At 37.1% G+C, this 26141-nt stretch overlaps 2 protein-coding genes across 2 annotated transcripts; both read right to left on the bottom strand.

Annotated features, from left to right (window-relative positions):
- Nucleotides 1-1847: 1847 nt before the first annotated feature.
- LOC136240669 (dynein regulatory complex protein 9-like) lies at nt 1848-5453 on the bottom strand. The gene is made up of 10 exons (XM_066031689.1): nt 5125-5453; nt 3243-3303; nt 3004-3187; nt 2870-2951; nt 2709-2804; nt 2506-2646; nt 2368-2451; nt 2273-2320; nt 2119-2220; nt 1848-2060 (listed from the first exon to the last, which is right to left on the bottom strand). The coding sequence occupies exons 1-10, from the start codon at nt 5377-5379 to the stop codon at nt 1929-1931; spliced, it is 1185 nt and encodes a 394-aa protein (XP_065887761.1). The 5' UTR covers nt 5380-5453; the 3' UTR covers nt 1848-1928.
- Nucleotides 5454-8031: 2578 nt separating this feature from the next.
- LOC136241614 (uncharacterized) lies at nt 8032-25549 on the bottom strand. Its single transcript, XM_066032854.1, has 7 exons — nt 25453-25549; nt 25328-25403; nt 25126-25279; nt 10608-10782; nt 10421-10555; nt 8395-8480; nt 8032-8343 (listed from the first exon to the last, which is right to left on the bottom strand). The coding sequence occupies exons 1-7, from the start codon at nt 25475-25477 to the stop codon at nt 8158-8160; spliced, it is 837 nt and encodes a 278-aa protein (XP_065888926.1). The 5' UTR covers nt 25478-25549; the 3' UTR covers nt 8032-8157.
- Nucleotides 25550-26141: the final 592 nt, after the last annotated feature.

Raw genomic sequence — 26141 nt, forward strand, 5'->3', positions numbered from 1 at the left:
CTGTCTTGCTATTTCACAAAGAGTTGTACATTTTATGGCTCTTTCTATTGGCTAAATTTCATACTTTTACTTTTGAAATCACCTTGAAAAGCACATAGTGACCTTTTTATTTTTATTTTTGTCTTTAACTTGCAGCTAGTTACAATTCCAGAGAACCAGAAACCCCCTCTGAAAATTTCTAGATCCGCCCCTGGGTAGGCGATACATACACCCTGTATAGCTGCAGCTGGGGAAAGCTGGCATGGCTACACTGCTTTCTTTTGTGTGTGGAGGTGGGAGTGGTTTAACTACATAGTTACCATAATTATTATTATAATAAACAATAGCCAATTGACCAATATTTGGTGAAAATGAAAAAAATAAACAAATAGTAGTCCCGTGATTGTACACCACCAATTTACATCCCAAGAGCAAATAAATCCAGCAAGTTTAATGATTAAAGTAATCATAACTTCGCAGCGGAGCAAGCCATTCACTTCAAACAAAGTTATATTGTTTCTTAAAACAACACCTTTAGGCCACATAAACTAGTTTCTCATCCCTGCTTGCATTGCCGTTTTTCTCACCTCATCAAGGATTTTTTTGCGCCACTAGTGGCTGAGTGCACTGAGCCATCCAGCACCTTTAAAAGTTGGTACATTGCTAGAGCAGTCTAAGAAGACTGCATTCTGAGTCATTTTATAGCTAGCTAATTCAGCTATCTACAGTAGCTACTAAAAAATAAAAATCCGCCCTCCTGCATTGAAATTTTGAATACGGGAGGGTGAGAAACTAATAATTACACATGTGGCCTTAATCAGTGTAAAATAATGCCTCACGGAGATAAAGACAAAAATGATGAATTTAAAAACAACTGTAAAGGTTGCCAAAGGCAAAATCTGGAGTAGCACTATATCAAAAAATAAATAATGTCATAAGGAGTACTATTTTTCACAATTGTATCACAAAGTTCATCAAATGCCTATTTTTGTACTAATCTGCTCTACTATAATAAAGGTAATCTTGGAAAGTATATGTGACCGGATTTGTGAAAAGGTATCTTTTTCACACATTTTACATACCAGCAAACAAAATCATGTAACATTTGACTCCATATACTGAATAACTTGCACTTAGTACCAAAATGTAGCCAGATACTGTAGCTACACACATGGAAAATTTCAGGGAATTATATGCAATGGTCAAAAAGTTATGAAGCTTCAAAATTCAAAAAATGTGTGAAAAAGGTACCTTTTTGCAAATCCGGTCACATATTAGTAGCACATTGATAGGATATAATATACTTTGTCCTGTACATACTTTTGCGATTTGAATCTTGAGACTCCTATTAACTTTCCTACAAAAACAATAAACCCAGGTATAGACCAGAGTGCTATAACTTTGCTTGAATCCTTGCTTACTATACAGTAGCTATTGCAAATGATGCTAATTTAAACTCATTTTGTTGTTAGTAAGACACTGAAATTGTGTAAGAATCGGAATTTGTGTCACCTGAACAGGTACTATTAGTGCCACATCTATGTCAAGCATATAGAGGTATGCACAACATGCAATTCTGCTGTTTCAATAACCTTGCTACCAACTTTTCACTATACTTACAGGATGATGTTTGGTAAAATTTCAAAATCGTGCATGCTACATTGAATGGTACTGATGTGTGATATTTGGTGTAGGAATTTTAGTTAATGTATGTAAGTATAGCCCTGCACATACGGCAGGTACAAATGGCTGCAGATACGTAAACACTTCCAAACTGAACTGTACATAGCGCTGTAAATAGTTAAACTATCTACCTGAGGTCAAAGCAGAGGCCGAGATGACATGTTGACCTACACACGGCTAATGTCTTCAGTGATGTAATTTCTTCTCAGGCAGCATCAATTACATGATAATTGATACGTGTGCAACAAGTACATATGTTGAGTATGTTACTTATTTTTCTTCTTGCCCTTTCCACCCTTCTTTCCCTTTCCTTTGCCTTTCTTCTTTCCTTTACCCTTCTTTGGTGCATACTGTCCTATCTTCTTACGAACTTTTACACCTTGCCACCATGCCTGGATCTGTAGTAATTAAAATAATTAATTTGCACAACCCGATCATCAAAAAATATGGACAAACCCTTGTTGCTGCAGAATTTTGCCTTGCTTCCTCTTCTTCTTTTAGTCTTAACTTTTCTTTCTTAGCTCGATAATCAACAACAACTTCTTCATATTCTTCATACTATAAATGGTGAGTGACCATATTGCTACTATTGCAGTAATCACTCTCTAACTTTTTTAGTCAACTCTTCCAGCCTATTGAGATCATTGGCTCTGGCACTCTAAACTATATCAATAATACAGTGATAAATTTACTAGGCAAGATTACTTTAACATCCTGTAGTTCTTTGCTTTTTACTTCTACATCTTCCTCATGTTTACTCATCCAGTATTCAATTTTCCCTTCCAAGTCCTATTGTGACTATTGTTATAGACAGGAATTAACTAGAACCGCACACTATTATACCTTATAGTGGCCTTTTAAGTACTCCTCGATGTCACCATTTGCTTTCTTCTCTTCTGCGATTTTCTGCGTTAATTCTTCTACCTTATCTCTGAGTTGTGTTAGACTGATCTGAAACTTGTGTTGGTCACACTCAACCCTGACCTGTGTATGGAAGGGGTTATGTATGCACCTGCTACAGTGTAAGTATCTATATACAATGGAACCTGTGCTTCTTTCTTTACATATTTAGCTTCAAGACCAGTTTTAGCTTTCAATTCTTGCAGTTGGTCCTTCAAGTGTGCTATTGTTTCATTTAGTTTCTAAAAACCAAATAGAAATTACGGTAGAGATAATGCAAACAGACAATTATTATACATAAACATACTTGTATATCTTCTTCCTTCTTCCTTTTGAGCTGTATTTGCTCTTTACGCAGCTCTTTTACACGCTCACGACATTGCTTTTCCCTATGCATGTTACACTACATGTCTATATAGCATGACATCTACCCATACTTACCCTAAGATAGCTTGTTTCATGGCTGCCTTTTCTTCATGCGCTTGTTGGACACTGTTGATGAGTGAAGAAAATGTTTGATGGTTAAGAATTTCTGCCAGTGTTTCTGAGATGACAGACTGCAAAAAGTGTCTGTCTCTCTGAAATTTCTGAATGTTTTCAGTAACTGCTTTGGTGTTCTTGACAGCTAAAATGATTAGTTAAGTAATATACTAGTATTGTAGTGGCATATGGATCTTTACCTTGAGCCGCACTAGCTAACCCATGTACAACTCCTACAACTTCTGATCGTTCCAAGCTCAACTACAACGTAAAAAGTAGCACACAGTGCATAGTGCACAATCCATTATAAACTGCAGGTCATTTGAACTAGAGTTGTACTTACCATAATCAGAGATTGGTTGTAATGGGCTGTGGCCAACAGATTATTAGTCTATTCAGCTTCAGCTGCTAAAGTACCACTGAAGGGCTGGTGTCAAAGGCTCTGGCATGTACTTAGGTAATTTGTTTACATTTGTGGTAACCACAACAATGATGGTTGGAGCACTAGCCCACTTGTCTGACCCATGAGGTAAGTGTACAACCTCATAGCATTGGCTTTACTAGCTGTATTTTTAGTGGAGTGAACTTCTACAAGTGAACTTCTACAAGTGAACTTCTACAAGTGAACTTCTATAGACTACAGTTGAGTATCGGTTAACTATCGGTAAAATAGGGTGAAAAATATCACATATTGGTTTTGCCTAGGGATTGGTACAACACTAATTTGAACAATTTAGTTTAGTTGAAATTCCTAATAGAGCAGTCACTTTACAGATGTTACTGCATTTATTTATTAAATCATACAATACGACAGTACTGTATATTAAGGTTTGGGATTTCCTGGCCAAAAACAACATCCCAAGCCTTACAATACCTTTGTAATGCCTTGGTAGTATTGGTTAAGTCCCAAAAATCCCTTCAGTACGACCTGAAATGCTTCGAAAAAATTGCTATGAAATTTAAAATTGTTTTGTTTAGTGTAATTTTCTACTGACTGACTGCCTGATGCCTTCAGACAATGGTAACGGCTAAGGCTATGGGCTTGATTTTTCACTGTTCAGCAATGCTTCAGCCGGACAGGTGCCTCAATACGTGCTTCGTGGACTAACCTGTGTCCTCTTTTATGTCTGCTTATCTTTGCTGACAGCACAAGGTGTTGGTAGCATTGCATGATGGTTTTCCTGGGATTTATCTGAGTTTTCCATTATGGTCCTTCTCCTGTGTAACAGGTTGAACATAGCTGAAAATGGAGCACAATGGCCACTTCACTATTTCAGTAATTGATAGTTGGATTGTGTGTACAGACGATTACAATAAGCCTGGCGCTATTCTTTCTGTTCTAATGTGGTGTGTGTGGTCATTACAATGATACAAAAAAGTAAACAAACAAGTATAAGGAAAAGTTAAGAATTTTAAGATTTTAAGTTTGATTTTTAAAATTAAGTTCAACTAGGGATCACAGTAGTGAAACAAGGGAAGTAGTCTACACTTGAAGATATCTATTGGACATTTAATCCCTAATTCAGTCTATATGATTATATCCAGGTGTAGGTGACCTCCCATGTTTCACTACTTGTTTATTCCTATGATCCTGATCTGTAATGTAATTTTCCTTATACCTGTTAATATGACACTCAGGCTGAGATGCATACAAACACAATGGTAAACAATGTGAAAAAATCTCCATGTTTTTTGTCAACACACAAATGCTTTCTCCTAGTCACTTGTATAAACTTGAATAGCTGTGCATAGTCAAAAGCACACAAAGCACTCATTACTAATCTACCAAAATTTATACTGCATTTGTCTGTGCTGAATCTGATATTCGTTCCCAACTAGATTCTGACAGTGATACTTGTTGTGAGCATGTTCGAGGTGACAACGCAATTTGTTCCATTGACATAATCATGGCTGACTACCAACATTAGTTAACTAGTCCAACTTTTCATATGAAAGTTGGTATGGGTGAGACAATTTGACACTAGAATGACCCCAACACGACACTAGAATTTGTCAAATCTGGGGCTCCCTTGTACCCCCCTATTGCACAAATATATTCTTCCAATGTAGTACAGACAGTACCTCTTTGAATTTGCCTTCCAGTTGTTTTTGGTCGGCTAGAATTTGAGTCAGCTCATCCCCCATTATTGTCTCTGCAGCAGATGGCTTGTTGGTGTAGTCAGGAACAATGGCCCCCAGGATTGCCAACTGATCCACGGCATCCTCCAGCACTGCCCCAAACATCTCTGCTTCAAGTGGGGACAAATGAGGCTTATGTCCCCGTACCATAAACGAAGGATTCCGTGCAAAATTCACGCTCCCACGAGGAGTTACCATGATTGTGAGCCTGTTGCTAACGGCAACAACCACTTCGTAACCTATCCCACAATCGATATTAAAAGAAGTGCGTTATTTAGATAATTACCAGAATGCCACTAGCAAGCAACCTTACTCATGTATCAAAGACGACAAGTGTGTACGGACAGGTTTTAATGGACATGACAACGTATATGGCGGATCAAAGTGCTGAGAATAGGGATGCAGTCAGGGAAGGTTTGTGCTACCTCAGACAGTCTTTGACTTGTTGCGCTTGCGCTGGACTATTGGAAGACGCAATGGTATCACCTATATGTGGTCATCATTACTGTGCCCCTTGTCAAATATCCACTCCGAAGTTGAAAATTTTATGCCGTCAATGTAGGGAACGAAAGAACCTGATAGAAGAAAACCAGTTGAGAATCATTGTAGGCTGTTACAAACAAATTTGTCATATACTGGCTTCAGGAGAGCCAGTCCAGAAACCGCAGAACCACAAATCAACAGATATTGACAAATTTACTTTGAACAAAATGTCAGATAACCCAACTATAGAATTATCTCCATTTCAAAGTGTCAACATTTTTGCTGAATTGGTGAAAGAGGTTACAGAAGGCACAGAACTTCCTCGGATGATCTTGCATCAACCAGTACCTAGCAAATTCCTGGCAAGAAAAGCAAGTATAAGTGGTATACAATTAAATGCTGCATCTTCCAGCCACAGATCCACTGGCTCTTATAAAACATCTAAGGAAATAACAGTTGTCTCTGGTAGTAGGAACCTAAAAGTGAAGATTGAAGCATCCGCACCAAAACGGTCTGACAAAGTACAGTCCTACAAAAGGAAACTGAACTCAAGGTTAACTAATAGTACAAAAAAATCTTGTACGGAAACTGTTGTTAAAGATGACAGAGAATAAAATAAATATGTAAAATAATATTAATTGATGATTGCAATAATACTAAACAACTAGTTGTACTACTACTACTACTAGTTGGTGTAACTACTACCAAAAGTATTTACTCTTGTTACTACTTGTTACTATGAATGTCCAGAGAGTGGCAACTCGTAGTAGGTGCTCGTTAAGTTTTTATTCAAACCATATAGCAGTATGGGAAATTGTTGCAAGGTGTGAATATCTTTCAGAAAAGTTTGCTAAATTTACAAGACACAAACTGATTTCTCTGTTATTCTACTATAACAATGTTAGGAAAACTACCAGACTTTGCTCACTTAAAGTATAAGAATTTTAATCTGCCATGGCCAGCTGCAGTTACATTTGATTTGGACACTGCACATTTAACCTGCTGTACGGTATAACAAATCTTTCATGCTCCTTTAGGTTGCCAGGATTCATCACTGGAAAGTTTCGAACAGTTGTCCTACCAGCAGGCATCATGAACATGTGCTTTTGCTGTATTGGCCATACTTTTACAACTTACAGCTTTGGAGTTTTCACATTTTGAACAAAGTGCCAAGACTCTTTCCATATTAATGAGTAGACAGCATCATGATTATTATTGTACTCTATAATAAACTCTTCTTGGTCCACTAAAACAAAGGCTCTTAACTAACTGTTCTTGTAAGAGTACGGGCCCTATTGGCAGCCTCAGTTATATTGCATTTTTACAAACACGACAACTATTCTGTATCTAGTAGCTGTGCATGGTAGTACATAGTTGTCAGTATGATTACCAACAGCATGATCATTTTAACGGTGTGGTCAGATCCTTCTTCTCAGTCTCAGCTTTTCAGCTTATACATATTGTAACCACTTAGGAAATAATTATATATATATATATATATATTTTTTTTTGTGGACAGTTTTAGCAGAGCAAATTCACATGCAAGCATATTATTAATACTGTGTGTATCATCTTGAAGGAGCAGCACTGCTGTTGTAGCTTGGTACTTTCAAACAGTGCAATGTTTTTGAGCACCCATGACCAGTCTTTTACTCAGTACAGTGATTTTCTAATGTCACTTCAAATTGATTAGTTGTTTTACAGGCAAGAATCTCAAGAGTACAGGGTCGGTAAGTAGGTCAGAAAATATTAACAGAAATCAGGATGAAACGAAAGCAAAAATAACAGAAAAAGGGCATGGTTTTGATGAAAAGTTTGTTTGCAGTCATAGACTGTTTTTGAAGATTTGCAGGTAAACAGCACTGGATGAATATAAGGCTTTTGCTTAGTATTATGAATAAAGTGGATCAGTTGGGTCCAACCTGGCCTAGCCATAATTTTTAGCCTTCTTCATCTATCATTATAGCTGCTTACGTGTCCATCTGTTTTATTTAGCACCATCTTCATTTGCCTCTGGCAAAATCTGGTGTCTTGTTTGGTGGTTATCACTGAGTGACTATCTCAATAGATAAATAACAGAAACTAAGTAGGTAGTCAGGGTGAAAGTTCTCTAACTAGGTAGATAATGTAAATGTACATCTAAATGTACACTATATGTGATATCTGGTTGTTTGCTGAGTATAGCAATTCACTGTATTGTATAGACTGCATTACTAGAGGATCTCAATTGGGGGATCAGTTCAGTGTAACCTCTACATTTGATAAATATAACTTCTCAACTACAACTTGAAAATGAAAGCAGGGGGAGAATTAGCTCCAAATGCTCCATGTTTTGCCATCAGCACCATACTAACAGATAAGCACAAATTTTGACATAAAAAATGTTTTTAGCAAATCAGCAGAACAGACTTTAAATAATTAATAAATTTACAAGGTTGCTTCTACAGTCTAAAGATGAAGTATGTAAATAATAATGAACAGATAAATAAAATGTTACTTCAAAGGTAGCGTATGGTAACTTGTGGCAGACAATTTCCAAGGATCTTTGTATAATTCATAAATTGCAAATCTTCCATTTTCCTTTAAGCTCCCTGGATTTGACACAGTAATGTTTCCTATCATTGTCTTGCCACAGCTGGCATGGGTGTGTCCATGAATGTTTAGAATACAGTGTTGTTGCTGCATTGGTCACACAGTAAACCTTACTACTTTAAATATTTCTGAACTTACAGCTTTTGGACTTTTCAGAGCATACAACAGCTTATCACTTCCAGAAATAACAGGTGATGTGACATCTCTAGTTTCAAGGGTGGTACCTGTCAAAGTATACAGTGGACATAAATGGAAATAAAATTTTAGTAATAGATATCTAATCCAAAAAAGCCAAACTGTAAAAAAAGAGTGTGGCCCCCAAAAAGCCATGGTGAAAAAAGATGTGAAATCCAAGGTGGGGGCCAAGAAATGGCTGTGATGGTAGGTTAATGGTAAAAATTTTAATAGCGACAATTCAGGTGAATTTGGTGCCAAGACCATGTGGCACAAAATTCACCTGAATTGTCGTTATTAATATTTTTTACCATTAACCTACCATCACAGCCATTTCTTGACCGCCACCTTGGATTTCGCATCTTTTTTCAACATAGCCTTTTGGGGGGCCACACTCTTTTTTTACAGCTTGGCTGCTTTTGTAGTTGAATTCTCTACAGGGTGATTTGTTTGTAGCTGAACTCTCTACAAGATGATTTGTTTCTAGCTGATCACTCTATAGGGTAACTTGTTTGTAGCTGAACTCTCTACAGGATGTTTTCTTTGTAGCTGATCTCCCTATAGGGCAACATGTTTCTAGCTTAACTCTCTACAGGGTGATCTGTTTGTAGCTGAACTCTCTACAGGGTGGCTTGCTTGTAGCTGAATTGTCTATAAGATTAGCGTAACTCTCTAAAGAATAACTTGCAATGTAATATAATTCTATAATGGAGTAAGTTATAAACGTAGCTGAATGTTCTATTAGGGTGACTGTTCTATTAGAGTATCTCAATCTCGCATTTGCTACACATAATTGGCTTTCAAATCATAACTCAGTGGTTTGGAATCCAATTCTTCTGTACTACTGCAAGGACTTTCTATGATGATTATTCCAGCTACACACTGATTTTCAGCTCATTGCTCTAAGTGGTTTGCCTGGTAGGTGTGAAAGCTAATAGTTTTTTTTTTATTCATAAAAATCGATTGCGTAATTGTGACACAGGTTGGGTTTTGTGTCATATCTCGATGGACTTTATCTGGATTCCTTTGAAACCACAAAAAAGGCACTCTTACGATAGTTATTCCATCTAAATAGCAATTTTCAGCTCATTTCTTCAAGGGCTTTACCCAGTGGGCGTGACAGACCTTCAATCTTATTTTACGCAAATAATCGGTCAGCACTCCGTGAATGTTTATCGGATTCCTACCAAACTTGGTACTGAGGTTCGCCTTAACGAGTCCTTTAAGTACACCAAATTTCAGCTTGGTTGGAGTACGCGTTTGTATTTTATGGCAGATTTTGTAAAGTGTGTGAAAAGAAGTAGAAGAAAAAAATGAAGAAAAAACCCAAACTTTGGTGACCACTCGTATCTCAGAAAAGGCTGGAGTGATTTTCTTCAAATTTGGAATGTGGACTCCCCTACCTAGCCGGCACTTGTGTAGCAAGTTTGGTTTCAATTAGATAAGGATCACGAAGCTACAAAGGTGTGAAAATTGCGTTTTCTTTCTTCCCGATAATATACTCACGCTGTGGCGCGCTGACTTCTTTGGCCGCACGACACACTACCATGTGTCTTGATACATAATAATTAATCAATTATAGATTAGAAGACAGTGATAAGGGACGTAGAGGACTAAAGAGGGAGCAAAAGAAATTTTAGTGCTTACTTCACTATGAAGGAAAGCAACACTATGCTGCACTTTAGTAGTTCATTCTCAACTGGTGAGTTAGCGGCATCATGAAGAAAGAATACAGACAGACAGATGGATAAACACACAGCTTATTTCAAAATATACCCTGTAAAAGCAATGGAGACAGGAATGAAATGTGAAATATATGCAACCTTAATGTATATCATCAATAGTGGTGAACCCCCACACTACACCACACTACAGTACTACACTCACCCTATACACACAAGAACATGCACACGTGCATGCATGTACAATGTATGACACTCATACTGCACTCTCTCACACACTTGTATCACAGACATATGTATACACTTACCTGAGTCGTTAGGGCCAGAGTGAGTCATAAAGATTAACACGTCATCTGGTTGTAAAACACTACCCTGATTAAAGAGACCATCAGTAACTCCCTTCAAAGCATCATCATATTCTTCCACTGTCTTGTATGGAAAGCCTGTATATTTGTGAAGTAATGTATGGCTATCTCACATCACTACTGTACTTACTATTCCAAAACTTATCGCCATTCCTTAAGAAAGCTGGTAAAGAACCACCAAAGCCAGCAACACATAAAGATGGTGCAATATAGACAAATTTCTTATCCACATTGTAAGGCAATGTTGTAGGAGTCGCTACTGGGAGAAGGCAGGTCTCTTTAGTAAAAGATGAAATGGGATCATGCTGTAAGACAAAAGGCATAGTCAAAATAGCTAGAGAATTCAACCATGCAAGGATATTTATTATCAATTTTGATAAAAACAGAATCAAGATTATTCCTATATATAAGCATAAAATAATTCCATGATTGTTATGATTGTGACTATATCCTAAGGTGAAACACAACAAGTATAAGGTTTAGGATGAACAAGCAACCCGATTTCATAAATTGAACGCTTCTAGCTCTGTTGTTAATCAGCTAACACTGTCTTTGGAGTTTGAGCTCTGAAGCCTCAATATAAGGTAGTTGTGCCAATTTATGCACTTGGCTTAGGCAGGAGCAAAGTTACCCTCTTTACCAGTTTCTTACCACCACTGTAACACTTTCAATGTTTCAAATTGCAATAGCAATCAATACAGGTACAAGAAGTTTAGTTTCATCATACAGTACAGTAGTGCTGTATGTTAGGGATCATGGAGGTTAGGATTTTACTGGCCAAAAATATCACCCAAAAACCAGCTTCACAATACCATCCTGGTGCCTTGCCAGTATTGGTTAGGTATAACCAAGCCCAAAAGTGCCTTCAGTTTGACCCTAAATATGCTTCAGATAGGTAGCTACAAATTAAAAAAAAAAAATCATTCAATGGAATTTCTGACTGACTAATTATAACTGCCTACCTGCCTGCCTGATGCCTTCAGACAAGCATAACTCAATGACAGCTAAGGTTACGGGCTTGATTAGTTTACTGTTCGACGTCGCTTCGTCCATAGATGTGGCCTTTGACATACCACAGTATGTAAAATGCATGCATCATGGACTTACCTTTGTCCTCCATTTCTTTTTGCTGACAGACCAAGGTGTCAATTCGTGGTAGCACAACGCATGGCTTTCCGTTTGTAAACAAGAATCATCCGTATTTTCTGTGGTCACTGGATTGATTACAGAGGTGTCTTCATTTGTAACACTGTGTAATGGGCTGAAAGTGGCCACTTCACCACTTTCAAGTCAGTAATTGATAGTTGGGGTGCCCGTATTTTTTGTGGTAGCTGGATTGATTGGGGGTAGGATAAAATGTTACTAAATGAAAATTTTTCCTACATTATGTAAGAAAGATTTAGTGCCACAAACATTAAATTTTCCCTACATTACTGTAGGAAAGATTTAGTGTCTAAGAATTAAATCTCTCCTACATTACTGTAGGGAAGATTTAGTGGAAGTGGCATTAAATCTTTCCTACAGTAATGTAGGGAAGATTTAGTGCCAGTGGCACTAAATGTACTAAAACAACTATGTTGAGGTATGTAGATGTCATTGTCTTTGCAAAAACTCTTTATTGTATTGCACTTTATTTATTTCAACATACATCCATCCACAGTGGCGCAGCATTGTTAAAATGCACATCTCTGTAGAAAATTGTGTTGGTCTACATGAATACTTTTCACACCAAGCCATTGTTCTAGGACCATTGTCTTTATAGAGTTCTGCGTAGGTGAGATCAAAGGAAAATGTGTACTTTAAATTTCAAATAGTCTACTTGAGGAAAAAGTGTACTTTAAATTTCATGAAGTACACTTGCCCAAAGGGTGCTTTATTGTAAAATTAAAGCACTCTTTGCGGTGCAATAAAACACTCTTTGTGGGCAATAAAGCACAGTTTCTAGTGCAGGCTAATAGCCCATGGCACTCACACCAGTACAACTAATCACCCAAGCCTGTGCCATGTTGAGTGGTCAATCACCCTCAGCAAACACAGGTGCTACCACTGGATTGCTTTTACTTAAATGCTTTGATGATGGGTGGGAGAAGGTTCATGTAAACGGACAAGTCCTGGAGATATCACAGAAATACTTCACCATGTGTCACAATAGAATCGATTGTGGGATGTGACCAAAACATGCCAAAATACGTGATGAATGTCTACCATGCCAAAGTATGCGTGAGTTACTTTGTTAAACCAGTTTGTATGATTTCAGGCTGCAAATTATTCTTGCAACGCGTGTTGATTACAAGTCCTAGTGTATGGTGAAGCTACACCACTAGAAAGTTCCATAAATTATTTAAAGCATTGCCTTGCTTATTATGAAAAATAAAGCACGAGGTGTGCGGCCAAGATGCCAATAAAGTATGAGGTTTTGCCTTGTGCTTTATTAGCATTTCGGTTGCGCACCTCGTGTTTTATTTTTCATATAGCATGAGTAAGGCAATGCTTTAACATATACGCTAAGTAACATACTTCAACAACAACAACACCTCCCAGCTTGCGTAACTGCTAAATTTAATTTACAAGTACTGGTTTGACTGGTTCTTCCACTGGTTAGAAATCATTTGTTCAGTCGCTTAGCTTAATTAGCTGGTATGAGTGGTTAGGCATTCTATGTAGCTAGTAACTTATACTAGTGCTTATGTTAAATATTATATCAACTATCATATGACCTATCTCAACTTTGCAGCATAACCTTAAATTATTTACAGATCTTACACAAACATAATAAAATTAACGATTGTCCTTTAAGTGTCATTAAAGAAAATATTATCAACAAAACCTAGGAAATGACTGGAGTATTAATGAGAAAGTGAGGTAGTATACAAAAATAGCAGGAATACCTTTAGGAGAAATCTATATACACTGTATGTAAAGCTGAAAAAAGCCATCTGACCGTCACTCCGCTTACTCACCAAACTTGGCGAGAATCGATACAATCTGTGCTGATCAGAAGCACTCATCATCCGGCTACTCTAAGATTATTATCACAAGTTCATGCATGCTTCCATTCATTCTCTGCAGCATGCAGAAGGTGAAGGTGTAGTGATAACTTGAGCAACATTCCTTTGAAAACCACAGCACAAACTGTCCAAGTAGTAGAACACCTGTCTGGCACGTAGGAGATCGTGGGTTCGAATCCATGTAGTGGCACATTTTTTATTATTTTTAACAGTACCTTTTGGTGCACACCTTGTTAAATCTCAACTTTTAGCTCATAGCATCTTGGCATGAAAAGCACATATCAACGCGAAGTTTTAGCAAAATTATATGCCATGATTGGACAACTTGAGCTTTGTTGTAGCAAATCAATACATGCTTTGGTTTGGTCTTCATAGGACGATGAAGGCACCAGTATAGGGAGGATCACTAAAAAGTTGAGCTACATTCCTATCAAATCATACTGTGGCAATTTGCACATCTCCCTTAACCTCAAGTTATTATAGATGAATAAAAAACTGAAAATTTTAAAAGGGGAATAGGGATTGCTGAAAAAAGCCATGGGGATTGTTGAAAAAAGCCATGAAACAAGAAGGGATCGCTGGGTGGTAATGTAAACCACAAATCCCTATTTTGACTCTGTGTCATAAATTTTAGGCTACATGCTCTGTCATTTTGAGATGAGTCAAAATAGGAATTTGTGGTTTACATTATCACCCCAGCAATCCCTTCTAGTTTCATGGCTTTTTTCAGCGATCCCTATTCCCCTTTTAAAATTTTCAATTTTTTATTCATCTAGTTTGTGTACTTTTTGTTAATCCAGTAATGGATTTGTTTTATTGGTATAATGATAATTGTTACAGATACGTATAGTAATTTACATTATTGGCTGTCATGTTCAGTGTGAGCTTTTGTTGTTAACAGACACTCTTGACTACATTATTAGAGTATTTACATGACTGCTCTTGGCTATGGACAAGACTATACATGTACACGATACACATTTCTAATATTGAGCAGCTGTTGTCTTGCTACATGCATCAGGACACTTGGTCATTGTAGTATCTTCATGCAGTAATCATGAATACTCCCCAGATGGTATGATACTGAGCTAGCTGACATGGAACTCTGACAAAGATACAATTATAAGTTGAACATGCAGTGTTTGTGTATTTGTCATTTCAGCCAAGACCATACACGTAAAGAATCATATGCAGATTTTCCAGGGATGCATGGACTACAATTGTTATACTGAGAATAATTATGGTGCACAGCAGATATAATGTCAGAAAAGTAATATATAGTGGAACCTCTCTATTACAGACATTTTGGGACCGATAATTTTTGGCCACTTTTTGCTGTATTGTTGAGGTTTTCCTCTTTCAGAGGATAATAATGTAATAAACAGACTTGTTGGGACCAAATTTTTCTCCTTATTATGGAGGTTTTTTCTATTATTAATTCAGGGAGTTTGTTAAGAGTGTAGTTTGTGAAGAGTATGTTGCATTGTATCCACTGGGTATACCATAGTGAAATCTATGTTATGGGAATATGGCTTCCCACAAACAATATGTGACATCAAGAGTTCATAATATCAGATTATGAACTCTTGGTGACATACTACATCATATACAGTTAGTTTGTGGACTACACAGTAGCTAATCTACATGCACACACATCATTCACAGCAACTAAGTCAGATACTGTAAACCATGGGCTATCAGCAGCACAAAGCCATGTTGTTTACACAATGTGGTCAGACAATTATGGCTCTCACAAATAGTTTAAATTATACCACTCAACTTTAGGAAAGGAAATATGGTTTATAGAAACTATATGGCCATCATTCCTTGTTCCCATCACTGCCGCCCGCATCAATTTTTAGGTAGCTGCACTAAATTTTAATTATTTGATTATAGACCACATGAATGCACTGTTTCATGATAGAAGGAGGTAAAGAGTGACTACGTGTTAAGGTAAATGTATTATCTGTGCATATAAACATAGCAGAAGGGTGAACTTGAAGTCCTTTCACTCTTGTTCAACAGGGTGTATGGGTGTACAGTCCAAGATCGAGATACTCTAATAGAGCAGTCAGAGACTGAATTAACTAGAGCCAATATAATTAATAATCAATAATCACTTCCCACCTGCATCAGTTTTTATTCCATTGAGTGATGGGAAACAAGTAATATAATAATGATGGGCTATTCATAGCAATGAATAATCTCTGGTATCAGCACTATCACTTCGTTATGTCTCTGAGAGAGAGCTTGTATGGTCACTCGTAGCAAATGTGACCTAATTTTAGAAAACTGTCGATATCCGCACAATTTTCAAAAGGCATTTTAATTATTCTTTGTTTTCTACAGGGACAGAGGAATGGACTAGCCAAGTTTCAGCTTCCTAAGTTAAGCAGCTTTGGAAATACAGCACTAGACAGCCGTACGAGCAAATAATTAGATATGTACAGAAGCTATCGAGAAAAGAATCTACAGGCGCTTACATAAACCATCATAACTTGCTGACACAACGACGTACGGAATTGAATCTTGGCTCATTGTGTTCGCCATGAATTTGTGCATGCACCAAAGTATAGTTTTTCCTCAGGCAGGCTTGTTTGTTCGAGAAGGAAGGCAAATTCACTGAAAACGATCGTCAGTAAATTCTTTCGTCACCGCAATATAAACAAACGTCTGTAACTTTGGAATCTTTTCATGTAGGGAGATGAAACAAAGATTTTTGTACTCCCTATGGACAGGCAAACACGATGGTTCCCAGGATTTATCCATTGGCGGCTTAATTCGCCCACCAGCGAGGCGATAAAAACTTGTGTAATTTTTTTTTCTGGAGCTTGCGTTTTTACCCATGGTTTTTAAATGCGTTTTATTACAAAAGTACTGTTGTGCGTATATCGACGGTTTTCCAAAATTGGGTCACAAATCGTAATTGTGTGCTTACAGGAAGTAGTAGACTATACTCACCATGCAGAGAGAGCAATTTTCTAAGTGTAAGAAGTGCTGTTACAGTTTTCAGCCTTGATCCCTGTCTCTGGGGCGATACAAAACACAGCAATTATGCACCCGTAACATTGGCATTTAAATAGCAAGTGCTATTACAAGTTACAGGGAGGTGTATTTGGCTTGTTTCTACTAATGAACGGCATGTCACAAGCGGCTGTGAAGGTACAATGATGAGCTGTGGTCTATATAAGTTAGACATAGAAACACAGGTCTTTAGTCAGGCCCTTACGAAGCATCTACAAGAAGAAGGAACTACATCAATGAGTTGTACTGACCAATTGATAAACTAACATTTTAACACCCTATTATTTACTGGTTACAGCGAAAAGAATCATATAAAGAATTGGCTATATTGGAGCTGGATATTTTATCAATAGCAGCATCATGTACACCAGTGGAACATGTATTTTCTACTACAGGAGAATATACCTCTACAAAGAGAAACAGATGCACTAATCAGAACTTGGAAACTGAAGTGTTAATAAAAAAACAAGCAGTACTTTGTATTGTAATAAAATAGAGCAATACTAAAACTAAAACTATAACTAAAATCTCAGCATTTATAGTAAACTAATTAAAACTAAAACTAAATGTCTCCAAGATAACTAAAACGAAAAGTAAGTAAGCTCAACTAAACTAATCAAAACCAAAACTAAAATATTTTTCTATACTAAAACAACACTAATTTGTAGCTAGTGTATCATATACTGTAGAGTTTTGCCCCTCTCCCTAAATTCCTGATTCATCTCAAAGGGAAAATCACAGCACTAAACTCTGTATTCTTTTCATTCTATAATATACTCTTGTGGCTAAATAGTAAACACTTTCAGATTCAGCTACATACTTTATGGACAGGTAGAAACACTTTTATTTACAACTACAATATTAAATTTAGTGGAATTTGAGTCATAAAAAAGTGTTTTTCTCCCAAAATGACCCTTCACAATCTGCTAGATATATTCTGATATTATATTGTTACTAAACTTTTTACAAATCTCCCACCTTGTTATTAAGTGATCTATGGTACTTTAACTAATATGCATACATGCATACAAAACTGTAATGTTAAGCATTTTTTATTTATTTGCTGACAACAGTGTTTACATCCACTCCTTCTACTACACTATGATCACCAGGTAAGTACAGATTTATAATTGCTCACACAACATAGTTGGTATGAATCCTTGATCAAGTTTCAAGATTTCCATGTAGTGTACCCTAAGGTTGCATTTGAGCAAAGTTCCAGTAGTGTGCAAACTAAAAAAAAGCCACGAAACAAGAAGGGATCGCTGGGGTGGTAATGTAAACCACACATCCCTATTTTGACTCTGTCACAGCAATATTTTTGCTACATTAGTTAAGTCAAAATAGGGATTGGTGGTTCACATTGCCACCCCCATAGGTGGCTCCAGGATTTTTGATGACTAGTTTCTGATCAAGAACATAGCTAGATTTTTGGTGAAAACCAAAAACAAAGGTAATCACCTGCTGAGAATAACTGCCCTCCACTAACTATCAATGATAAAGTACATGTACTTATAATCCTTATTTATAGCTACATAGCTTGCTACACTGCTGCTCTGAATACTGTGACTACTTTATTAGAGTGATTGGCTGATCTAGCTATTAGAGTATCTGGATCTGAACGTGACCAGTTTCCGGAAACCTCAGAATCCCCCTGGAGCTGCCCCTGACCCTAGCGATCCCTTGTTTTGTGGCTTTTTTAGTTAAGTCAAAATAGGGATTAGTGGTTTACATTACCACCCCAGTGATCTCTTCTTATTTTGTGACTTTTTTTTTGCGATCCCTATTCTGCAGTTGAAATTTTCAATTTTTTATTCATCTAGTTTATGTACCATTTTCTAAATCCAGTATGGATTAACTTGATAGACATTTTGGTATAGCCAATAGAGATTTATCAGAGCAAAAGATTAACCATGCAGAGTGACAGATTTTACTATTCTTGTAATTTGTGTTACATAGGCTTACATAGCTAAAGACAGTACCCTGACTTCTAAAAAGCACTAAGGCAGATACCACACATACATGCCTATAGCTATGTATAGCTATTGTCGTGATACGTGCATGCAAAATTATAGTCTTGGCACTCTCAGTCGTCATCATTACACTGGCATCCTCAGTATTAATAGTATAAGGGTCAAACCAAGTTGTTTCCTAGATTCTCATTTCAAACATTTCCTAAACTGATGCGGGTGGACAGTCATTATTCATTTTTTAATTGGCTAAACCTTGAAGAAATCACTAAAATAACCCACTAACACAGTCATAAAATTATTTGAAAATCCATGTTCAAGATGGAAATAGCAATGGAAATTTGTGGTTCTAAAGGAAATGGGAATCCAGGAATAACAACTAATGAAAACACACCAAGATGTTATGTATACTGAGCTAAGTAGCTAACTGTCAAGACATGGAATCCTGATAAGTAAATAATCTAGTAGTATCATCCTATTTAAGAACAGATACTACAGAATCATCAGTTCTAAGTTGGCTATTAATGCATCAAAAGCAAGCTGTGGTCACCAGCTGTAAGTGTGATACCTTACACAAGCCACTGCAGACATGTGACACCACATGTAATTAGTTCATAAACCACAAGATTCCTTCGTGTAGAGGAAGATGCTAGGGTCATGCATGTAGCGGTAAGATCGAAGCTATGAGTGAACATTCTTATGTCTTTTTAGCCAACTTCACGCAATGCATAAGGTTTACTCAAGTAATGTCATAGTGTGTCACAACTACCTGCCCACGTATACAATCATGGTAGGAAAACTATCTATAAACAAACTTTTATAAGCTTCCTGAGTTATACTAAACTTTAATATAATGGATAACAAGCTGAATACGCAAGCAAATCCATCTTCAAGACATTTAAGCACGTCATTGTATGGCCTCTCATATGGAATGGTACCTGAGCAAGAAGAAAAGGGCCCGGTTTGGACCGTTCTTGCTCGAAAATTAAGCCAAAATACCTCCACAGACACACACACTAACTCAGTCAACAAACTGTGCTACTTTTTATCCCAGAATTCTCCTTGTATAATTCGTTACACCTGTGAAACAAAATATTATGAATAATAGCATGAATATGAACAAAGTGGCAAATTTCAGTTTTGTCTGAAATACACTTGACGCTTACTAGTGGACCTATACTCCTTCCAAAGAACTACAAGAGGATTGTTTTGATGCTTTTCAAGGTGGCTTTTAGGTGAGCGTTCTATTAGGATTTTCACCAAAAAAATTTGGACGGTCCCTATTATGAACCAACTATTGTGATTCATGATAATAATTATGAACAAAACGGCAAATTTAAGTATTGTCACAAATACACATATTGTTTCCTTTTCACTTGATACTTACTAGTGGACCAATAGTTATTGCAAATAACCACCAGAGGGTGGTTTTGAGTTGGAGGATACTGGTTTTTAGGTGTGTATTCTATTAGAGTTTTTGCAAAAAAACATATGCGACCCCTATTATGAACCCACTATCGTTGTTCATGATGAACATAACGGCAAACTTCAGTTGTGTCCCAAATACACATACTGTTTCTTTTTCACTTGATACTTACTAATGGCTGTAAATAACCACCAGAGGGTTGTTTTGAGTTGGAGGATGCTTTCCAAGGTGCTTTTTTTTTGGCGCATGTTCTATTACAGTTTTTGCAAAAACATGGGTGATCCCATTATGAACCCACTATCGTATTATTTTTTTCCACAGGGCTATAGAGCAAAAATGTGAGTACTTTTTGGGGATAAAAACTGCATAACTTTCCTTCCTATGTCTTTCTTCAAGTCCATGACCTATTTTTAAATGTATATTACAATGATAACACCCACCCGTTTTCAAGCAAAATTGTTCCTTGCCATTGATCTTCTGACTTGGTTTCTGCAAGGGTAACCAATGTGTTAATATGTGTTCATAAGTATCCAATCTATTTATGTTAACAAGTTCATTTGAAACCTTATATCATTACCTATATTTAATCACAGTATATTAAGTTAATACCAGAACAACAATGTTGTTGTGTAGTTGGGTGCTTGACTTATTGTGATCATGTAGCTGCACAAATCAGAAGCCATACTATTGCTGACCACAGCATGCTAGTGAAAGTGACCTATTATCGAAACGAACCTATTATCGAACATTAAAATCACATAACATATTCAGAAGTTTACAATATTATTCTGCATACTTGTAAAGTGTTTATATGGAGAATTTCAAGTATAGCCTATTCTTAATGAGCTTTCCATCCTTTAGAGTTTATGTGTGGATATCACAGCAGTCTTGATACTCATCACTACCGACAAAGAAATGAAGAAAAAGAATACAGGAATTGCTGTGAAAGGACTCACTCGAGTGTGACTTTGGCAGAAGAATTAGCCGACTGTTTATCATTTTCCCGAGTGAAAGATGTATCCACGAAGACTGTACAGAAGGGGTTGATGTAAACAAAAGATGATAAGACTGTGTTATTGTTCGTAATGTGCTGATTCTTTACTGTATGCATTTAACACTAAACAATTCGCCATTGTAACACACAAGTGCAAGCTTGTATCAAGATATAGGTCAGTATCACGGTACTTCAGTTAACATGTTCATAAAATAATTAAGAGTGTGTAGGTTGCACTGAGGTCACCAGAGTAGAAAAGGTGCAAAACACTTGATAATTGATCAACAGAAATTAATGGGCGTTCGATAATAGGTACATAATTCGTATTATACGGAATGCAGAAATCCACTCATAACACGGACACTAATCGGATACTATTGCTCAAACTTTTAACGTGAGATATTCTACGAGAAAGGTGCTATCTCCTGGTGAAAATTCAAGGTTGATACTGCTTTCCCAGAGATATTTATGAAGTAAAGTATAAACCTTGTTCGATAATCAGTCACTTACACTATACACTACATATAGTTGGATATGTCAAAACTGTATAGTACAAAGTACATTCAATAGCAATGAAACAATACACTGGTGTTTGATAACTCTGGCTGAATACTTAACAGCTACTATACATGATGACTAACTTGACGTGCATGTATAGTACTGTGTAATATTATCAAATCTTATTATCATGTTAGCTATCCATAAATGGATTATAAACAGTAAATGGTGCTGGTCACTGTAAAGCACTAATAACAATAACAATAAACAAACTAGTGTAAAAACAAGTTGATGTTGTGCTACTTCTAAACACCAGGCGCCATCCAGCTAGTTAACTCATCTGGAATTATCTATAGACAGTATATGCAATGGCAGATCCAGGATGGGGCATTTGGGGCAAATGCTCCCCCCCCCCCCTTTAAGAAATTACATACAAGATTGGGATACTCTAATAGAGCAGTCAATTACTCTAATAAAGCAGTCACAATGTTCATGAGGCAGTGTAGCTTACCTATGAAGCTATAAATAGGATTTTATTTTACATAACAGACGTGATATAGTTGGTAAGGATAACTAGCTATTATTGTCGTGACCTTTTTTTTTTTTTTTTTTTTGGTCTTCAACTGGTTTTCAGCAAGTTTTTTTGGTCTTCAACTGTTTTTCAGAAAGGTGCCCCCCTCTTTCCAAACTCTGGATCCGCCCCTGATATGCTACTATGAATTAACCAACTATGTATTACTAATTTTTACAATAGGGTAGTTTTGGGTTGTAAAATAATATTATTAGCTAACTCTCGTATTTTGTAATTCATGAATTTTTTGTAATTAGTTCAATTACGTTGCTATGCACTGCTAAGGAAGCGTTTGTTAAACAAACCGCTTTTACCAACACATTACGCACAGAAGTATCTTCTAAACTGTTTTATAGTGTGACTAACATGTTATTCCCACAAATTCTCTCGACAAAGCCTCAAAGCTGCTCTTCATTTTCGTTTGCGTACGTAAGGGATACACCCCCTTTCAGCTGGAAGCGATAGGCTATTCCTGGTAGTGTATGAGGCCTGCACTGTTGTTTTTCAGTTGCTAAACGCCTGAAAGTTTCAAGGGGAAGGCAGTCTGAGGGAAGTCACCACACCCGTATTTCAGTCCGCCAAAAAGAAACCACCTCAGAGCTAAGTTCACCTGTGCAGAAGTTTAATGCAGACTTCATTTCGCTATTACTTCTTACATAAAAGCTACTTTTACCATTATTTAACGATTTTGCTCACGTGGGTGCGTATGGACAAACATAGGTAGATAGGTACACACACACACACACTTTTACGAAAACAATTTCAGTAAACCAGGCGCGCCCACAGCCGACCCTCGACCAGCTGTGGGCACGCGCCTGGCTTAATAATTTTAAATATTAAAGCATGGTAATAGAGGTCACTGAAAAAAGTAAAGAAACAAAAGTCAAACAAGCCAGCATGTTAATTAAACACACAGAGACCTCTATTTGGAATCAAATTACATTTATATAGAAGCATTGTCAGTACTTCTCTGCCCCTGATTTATGGAGTACTACTGTTTTTCCTTAGTTTCTCCCATATCCATTGAGTCCAAATATTTGCGGTATGCCAAAAGGCACATGTCCGGCTAAAGCGATGTTGAACAGAAAAAATCAAGTCCATGGCCTTAGCCGTTATTGAGTTATGCTTGTCTGAAGACATCAGACAATTACTCAGTCAGTCAGTCAATATAGTAGAAATCGCTGAAAAAAAGTAAAAAACCATAGATAATGTATGCATTCCTAATGGATAGGAAATACCCGTTAAATTATTTTCCTACCCTAGTTACGGTGCAGGACATTTGTTGAGTGGCTGTTTGGATTTCTCTCGCTTGTTTGAAGGCCAGTTTGAAGGTGTGGACATTCCTTTTACATTGTTTATTGTGTTGCGTTGTGTACTGAACAAGAACACAGTGTGTCTGTGGACATTGGAAGAAATATTGTTTGCGACATGTGACAATGGCAGGTACGCACCAGCTAATATTTCAGCAGCACTACCATTAGCTAACTTCTCGTTGCCACATTTACACAACCAAAGAAACGTGTGATACATTGGCTTGAGAAAAACAATTGCACAAAGTATTACCTCTTTTCTAGCAATTTATCGAAACAGTGGGAAGCAGTAAATATCTAGCTAGCCTACTACACTCTACCTGCTACAAGTGGTGTAAAGAGCAGCAAAGAAACAACACTGCATTTTCTGTTTCTTCAGGAAATTTTTGAAACACCATATTTGACCTTTGAACCTGAATTTTCTTATGCTGTTGTTTACTACTCTCCCGTGTCCCTGCCCAGTCTAGTCTCCAATTAGTCTAGTCTCCAATTAGTCTAGGTGGTAACTAACCCAGCTGTAAACAACAAACACTAATTTGCTGGTTATAAGAACAGCAAAATCTTCCACCTGTCGAGGCCATAAAGTTTACCAAAAGGAGGATGGCTCATTACATCACTAAGTAAATAATATGGGCATTTCCAATCCATTAGGAACACATACATCTATGGCTTAACATACTGGCTTATTTGACTCTTGTTCCTTTATTTTTTTCAGCGATCTCTATTACCATGTTTTAATTTGTAAAATATTTTTTTACGCTAGTTAGTATTAGAAACTGACAAGATGGCTTCCTTTCCAAAAATGTTGGTCTTTGAACATATACATGTAAGCACGGATTACCAAATGGTTCAGAGAAATGTGTTTACAGAATAAGCATCCTGCTACATTAATGAAAACTTGTACTATCACTAAATGTGACATGCAGTAAACAAGCAAAGAAAATCAGTGCATCAAGAGAGGTGTGGTTTTGTAGAGGGTTTTGTAACTACAGCAAAGGACTGTGAAAAACACTAATTTTGATGTTGCACTATCTGAACATTTGCTTATTTATGCATTAGTTAGCTTTCATGTTTTGGCATTTTGTATATACCATCAATGTAATATTAATATGAGCATACTATGGCTTTTAAAGTAATAACTGTTTTGAATTCCATTTTAGCTAGCTGAATATTGATTTTGTGATTATTATTGTTATTATTACTCTCAGTAATATTACAGAGGCTACAACACATACATAGTGAGCATGCAGTTTCACTGTACATGCATGCAACCCCTCCAGAATCTCCATGCAGTGCTGAGTATGTAGTTGCATTCAAATTACAGGAATAGTACTGCTAGCTAGCTATACATATAGAGCTAACGTACAAAATTCACATGCAATAGCTAGCTGCTAAGTTTCAGCATAATGAGCTGAGCTTGAATGAGCTATGTCAATCTCTGTCACTGAGGAGGAGGCCTTCAGCTAACCCAGCGTTACCATGAATACGTAGCTTTTTGGCAATTTGTACAGTGTACACCCTAGTTACGTGACCATACAAATAGCACATAAGCTATTAGTATGTACCGTCGTATGAATAGCACGTAAGCTATTTATACGTACCATCGTACAAATACCTTTTTTTTCTATTCATTTGGACCGCCATAAGAATAGCGCACAGTGATTTCATAGCTATTCGTATGTGACCGTACGAACAGCATGTGAGCTATTAGTACATGACCGTACTAATAGCATGTGGGCTATTCATACGTGACTGTACAAATAGCAACAGCCTAACTTTCATGATCCCTAACAATAGAGTACTACTGCAACGTACGATAGAACATGCACGGCTGCCTGTTTACTCACATTTCCAGGAATATAGTACATGTTAGGTTGAATACTGGCTATACTATTGATCATTTTCTCCATGTCCTTAGTGTATTTGTCAATATCTTCGAGTGGCAAGTCAAAATCCATTGGCATGTTGGCTATGTCGCCAGAGAGAAGAACCAGATCCACCCTTAATAAACAATACTAGTTAATTTTAAAGCTATTCAAAACAATTTACCGTTGATTTCTTTTTTTCAACCATTCCTTTAGCTGCTCGACTTTGTCAAGTGCTGAATGAGTGTCCGAAACGTGAACTAGTATTAAAACACAGAGTACTGCGTGCGCTAAATAGGTACGGCTCACGTATGTTTAGCGTGTCATCTGCCATTTGTAACACTTCACCTCGATCTCTCACCTCTCGAAATAATAATAATTATTTTGTTCGATTTCGATAATTCCGAACTTTATAATTACAATTGAAATACACTGGGAAATACCGGTGAGCAGGCTGTTGATAGAAGAGCAGTATAATTAATAGTCTAGCATCCTACGAGCAGATTGTGCACTTCTGTGAAGAAAGTATGAAACTTTGCACATACTTTCTTCCTACCTACTATGGAGTGTATTTTGAGATATGGACCCATCGGTACAGCTCATTTTATGCTCAAAAATTAAAAGTGACGTTTTCCCTTAATTTAATTATATGTAATGTACAGGACTCGACAAGCGAGTGTAAACGTACATAAAGGTGTAGTGTGTGTGCAATATTATTAACAGTCCTTGCTACGAGGTCTGCTATATATCACCAAGAGTTCATACTGAGGAGAGTACTCATGATCCTACCCCTGGCCTCGCCCCTGGCCCTACCTGCACAGGGCCGGAGGAGGGAAAATTGAGTTGGTCAGGCCATTGACTATAAAGTGTTGAAATTGCTACTATATACATGCCAATGAGAGAGGAGCTGTTGCGCAGTGTGCGAAGTACGAGCATCCTAAGGGGGTCTGGGGGCACGCTTCCACAGGAAATTTTTGAAAATTAGACACTCAGATATG

Source organism: Dysidea avara, chromosome 12, assembly GCF_963678975.1.
Source record: "Dysidea avara chromosome 12, odDysAvar1.4, whole genome shotgun sequence".
NCBI classification, from domain to species: domain Eukaryota; kingdom Metazoa; phylum Porifera; class Demospongiae; order Dictyoceratida; family Dysideidae; genus Dysidea; species Dysidea avara.

What these genes read in the sequence shown, in the direction of transcription:
- LOC136240669 (XM_066031689.1), bottom strand. Translation starts at nt 5,379, where the DNA reads ATGGTAACTCCTCGTGGGAGCGTGAATTTTGCACGGAATCCTTCGTTT. An exon ending in TGGAAGGCAAATTCAAAGAG is followed by an intron (nt 3,304 to 5,124) that starts GTACTGTCTGTA and finishes TTTACGTTGTAG; the next exon opens with TTGAGCTTGGAACGATCAGA. An exon ending in GTTAGCTAGTGCGGCTCAAG is followed by an intron (nt 3,188 to 3,242) that starts GTAAAGATCCAT and finishes TAATCATTTTAG; the next exon opens with CTGTCAAGAACACCAAAGCA.
- LOC136241614 (XM_066032854.1), bottom strand. Translation starts at nt 25,477, where the DNA reads ATGGCAGATGACACGCTAAACATAC. An exon ending in TTGAAAAAAAGAAATCAACG is followed by an intron (nt 25,280 to 25,327) that starts GTAAATTGTTTT and finishes TTGTTTATTAAG; the next exon opens with GGTGGATCTGGTTCTTCTCT. An exon ending in CTCTGAAAAGTCCAAAAGCT is followed by an intron (nt 8,344 to 8,394) that starts GTAAGTTCAGAA and finishes TGACCAATGCAG; the next exon opens with CAACAACACTGTATTCTAAA.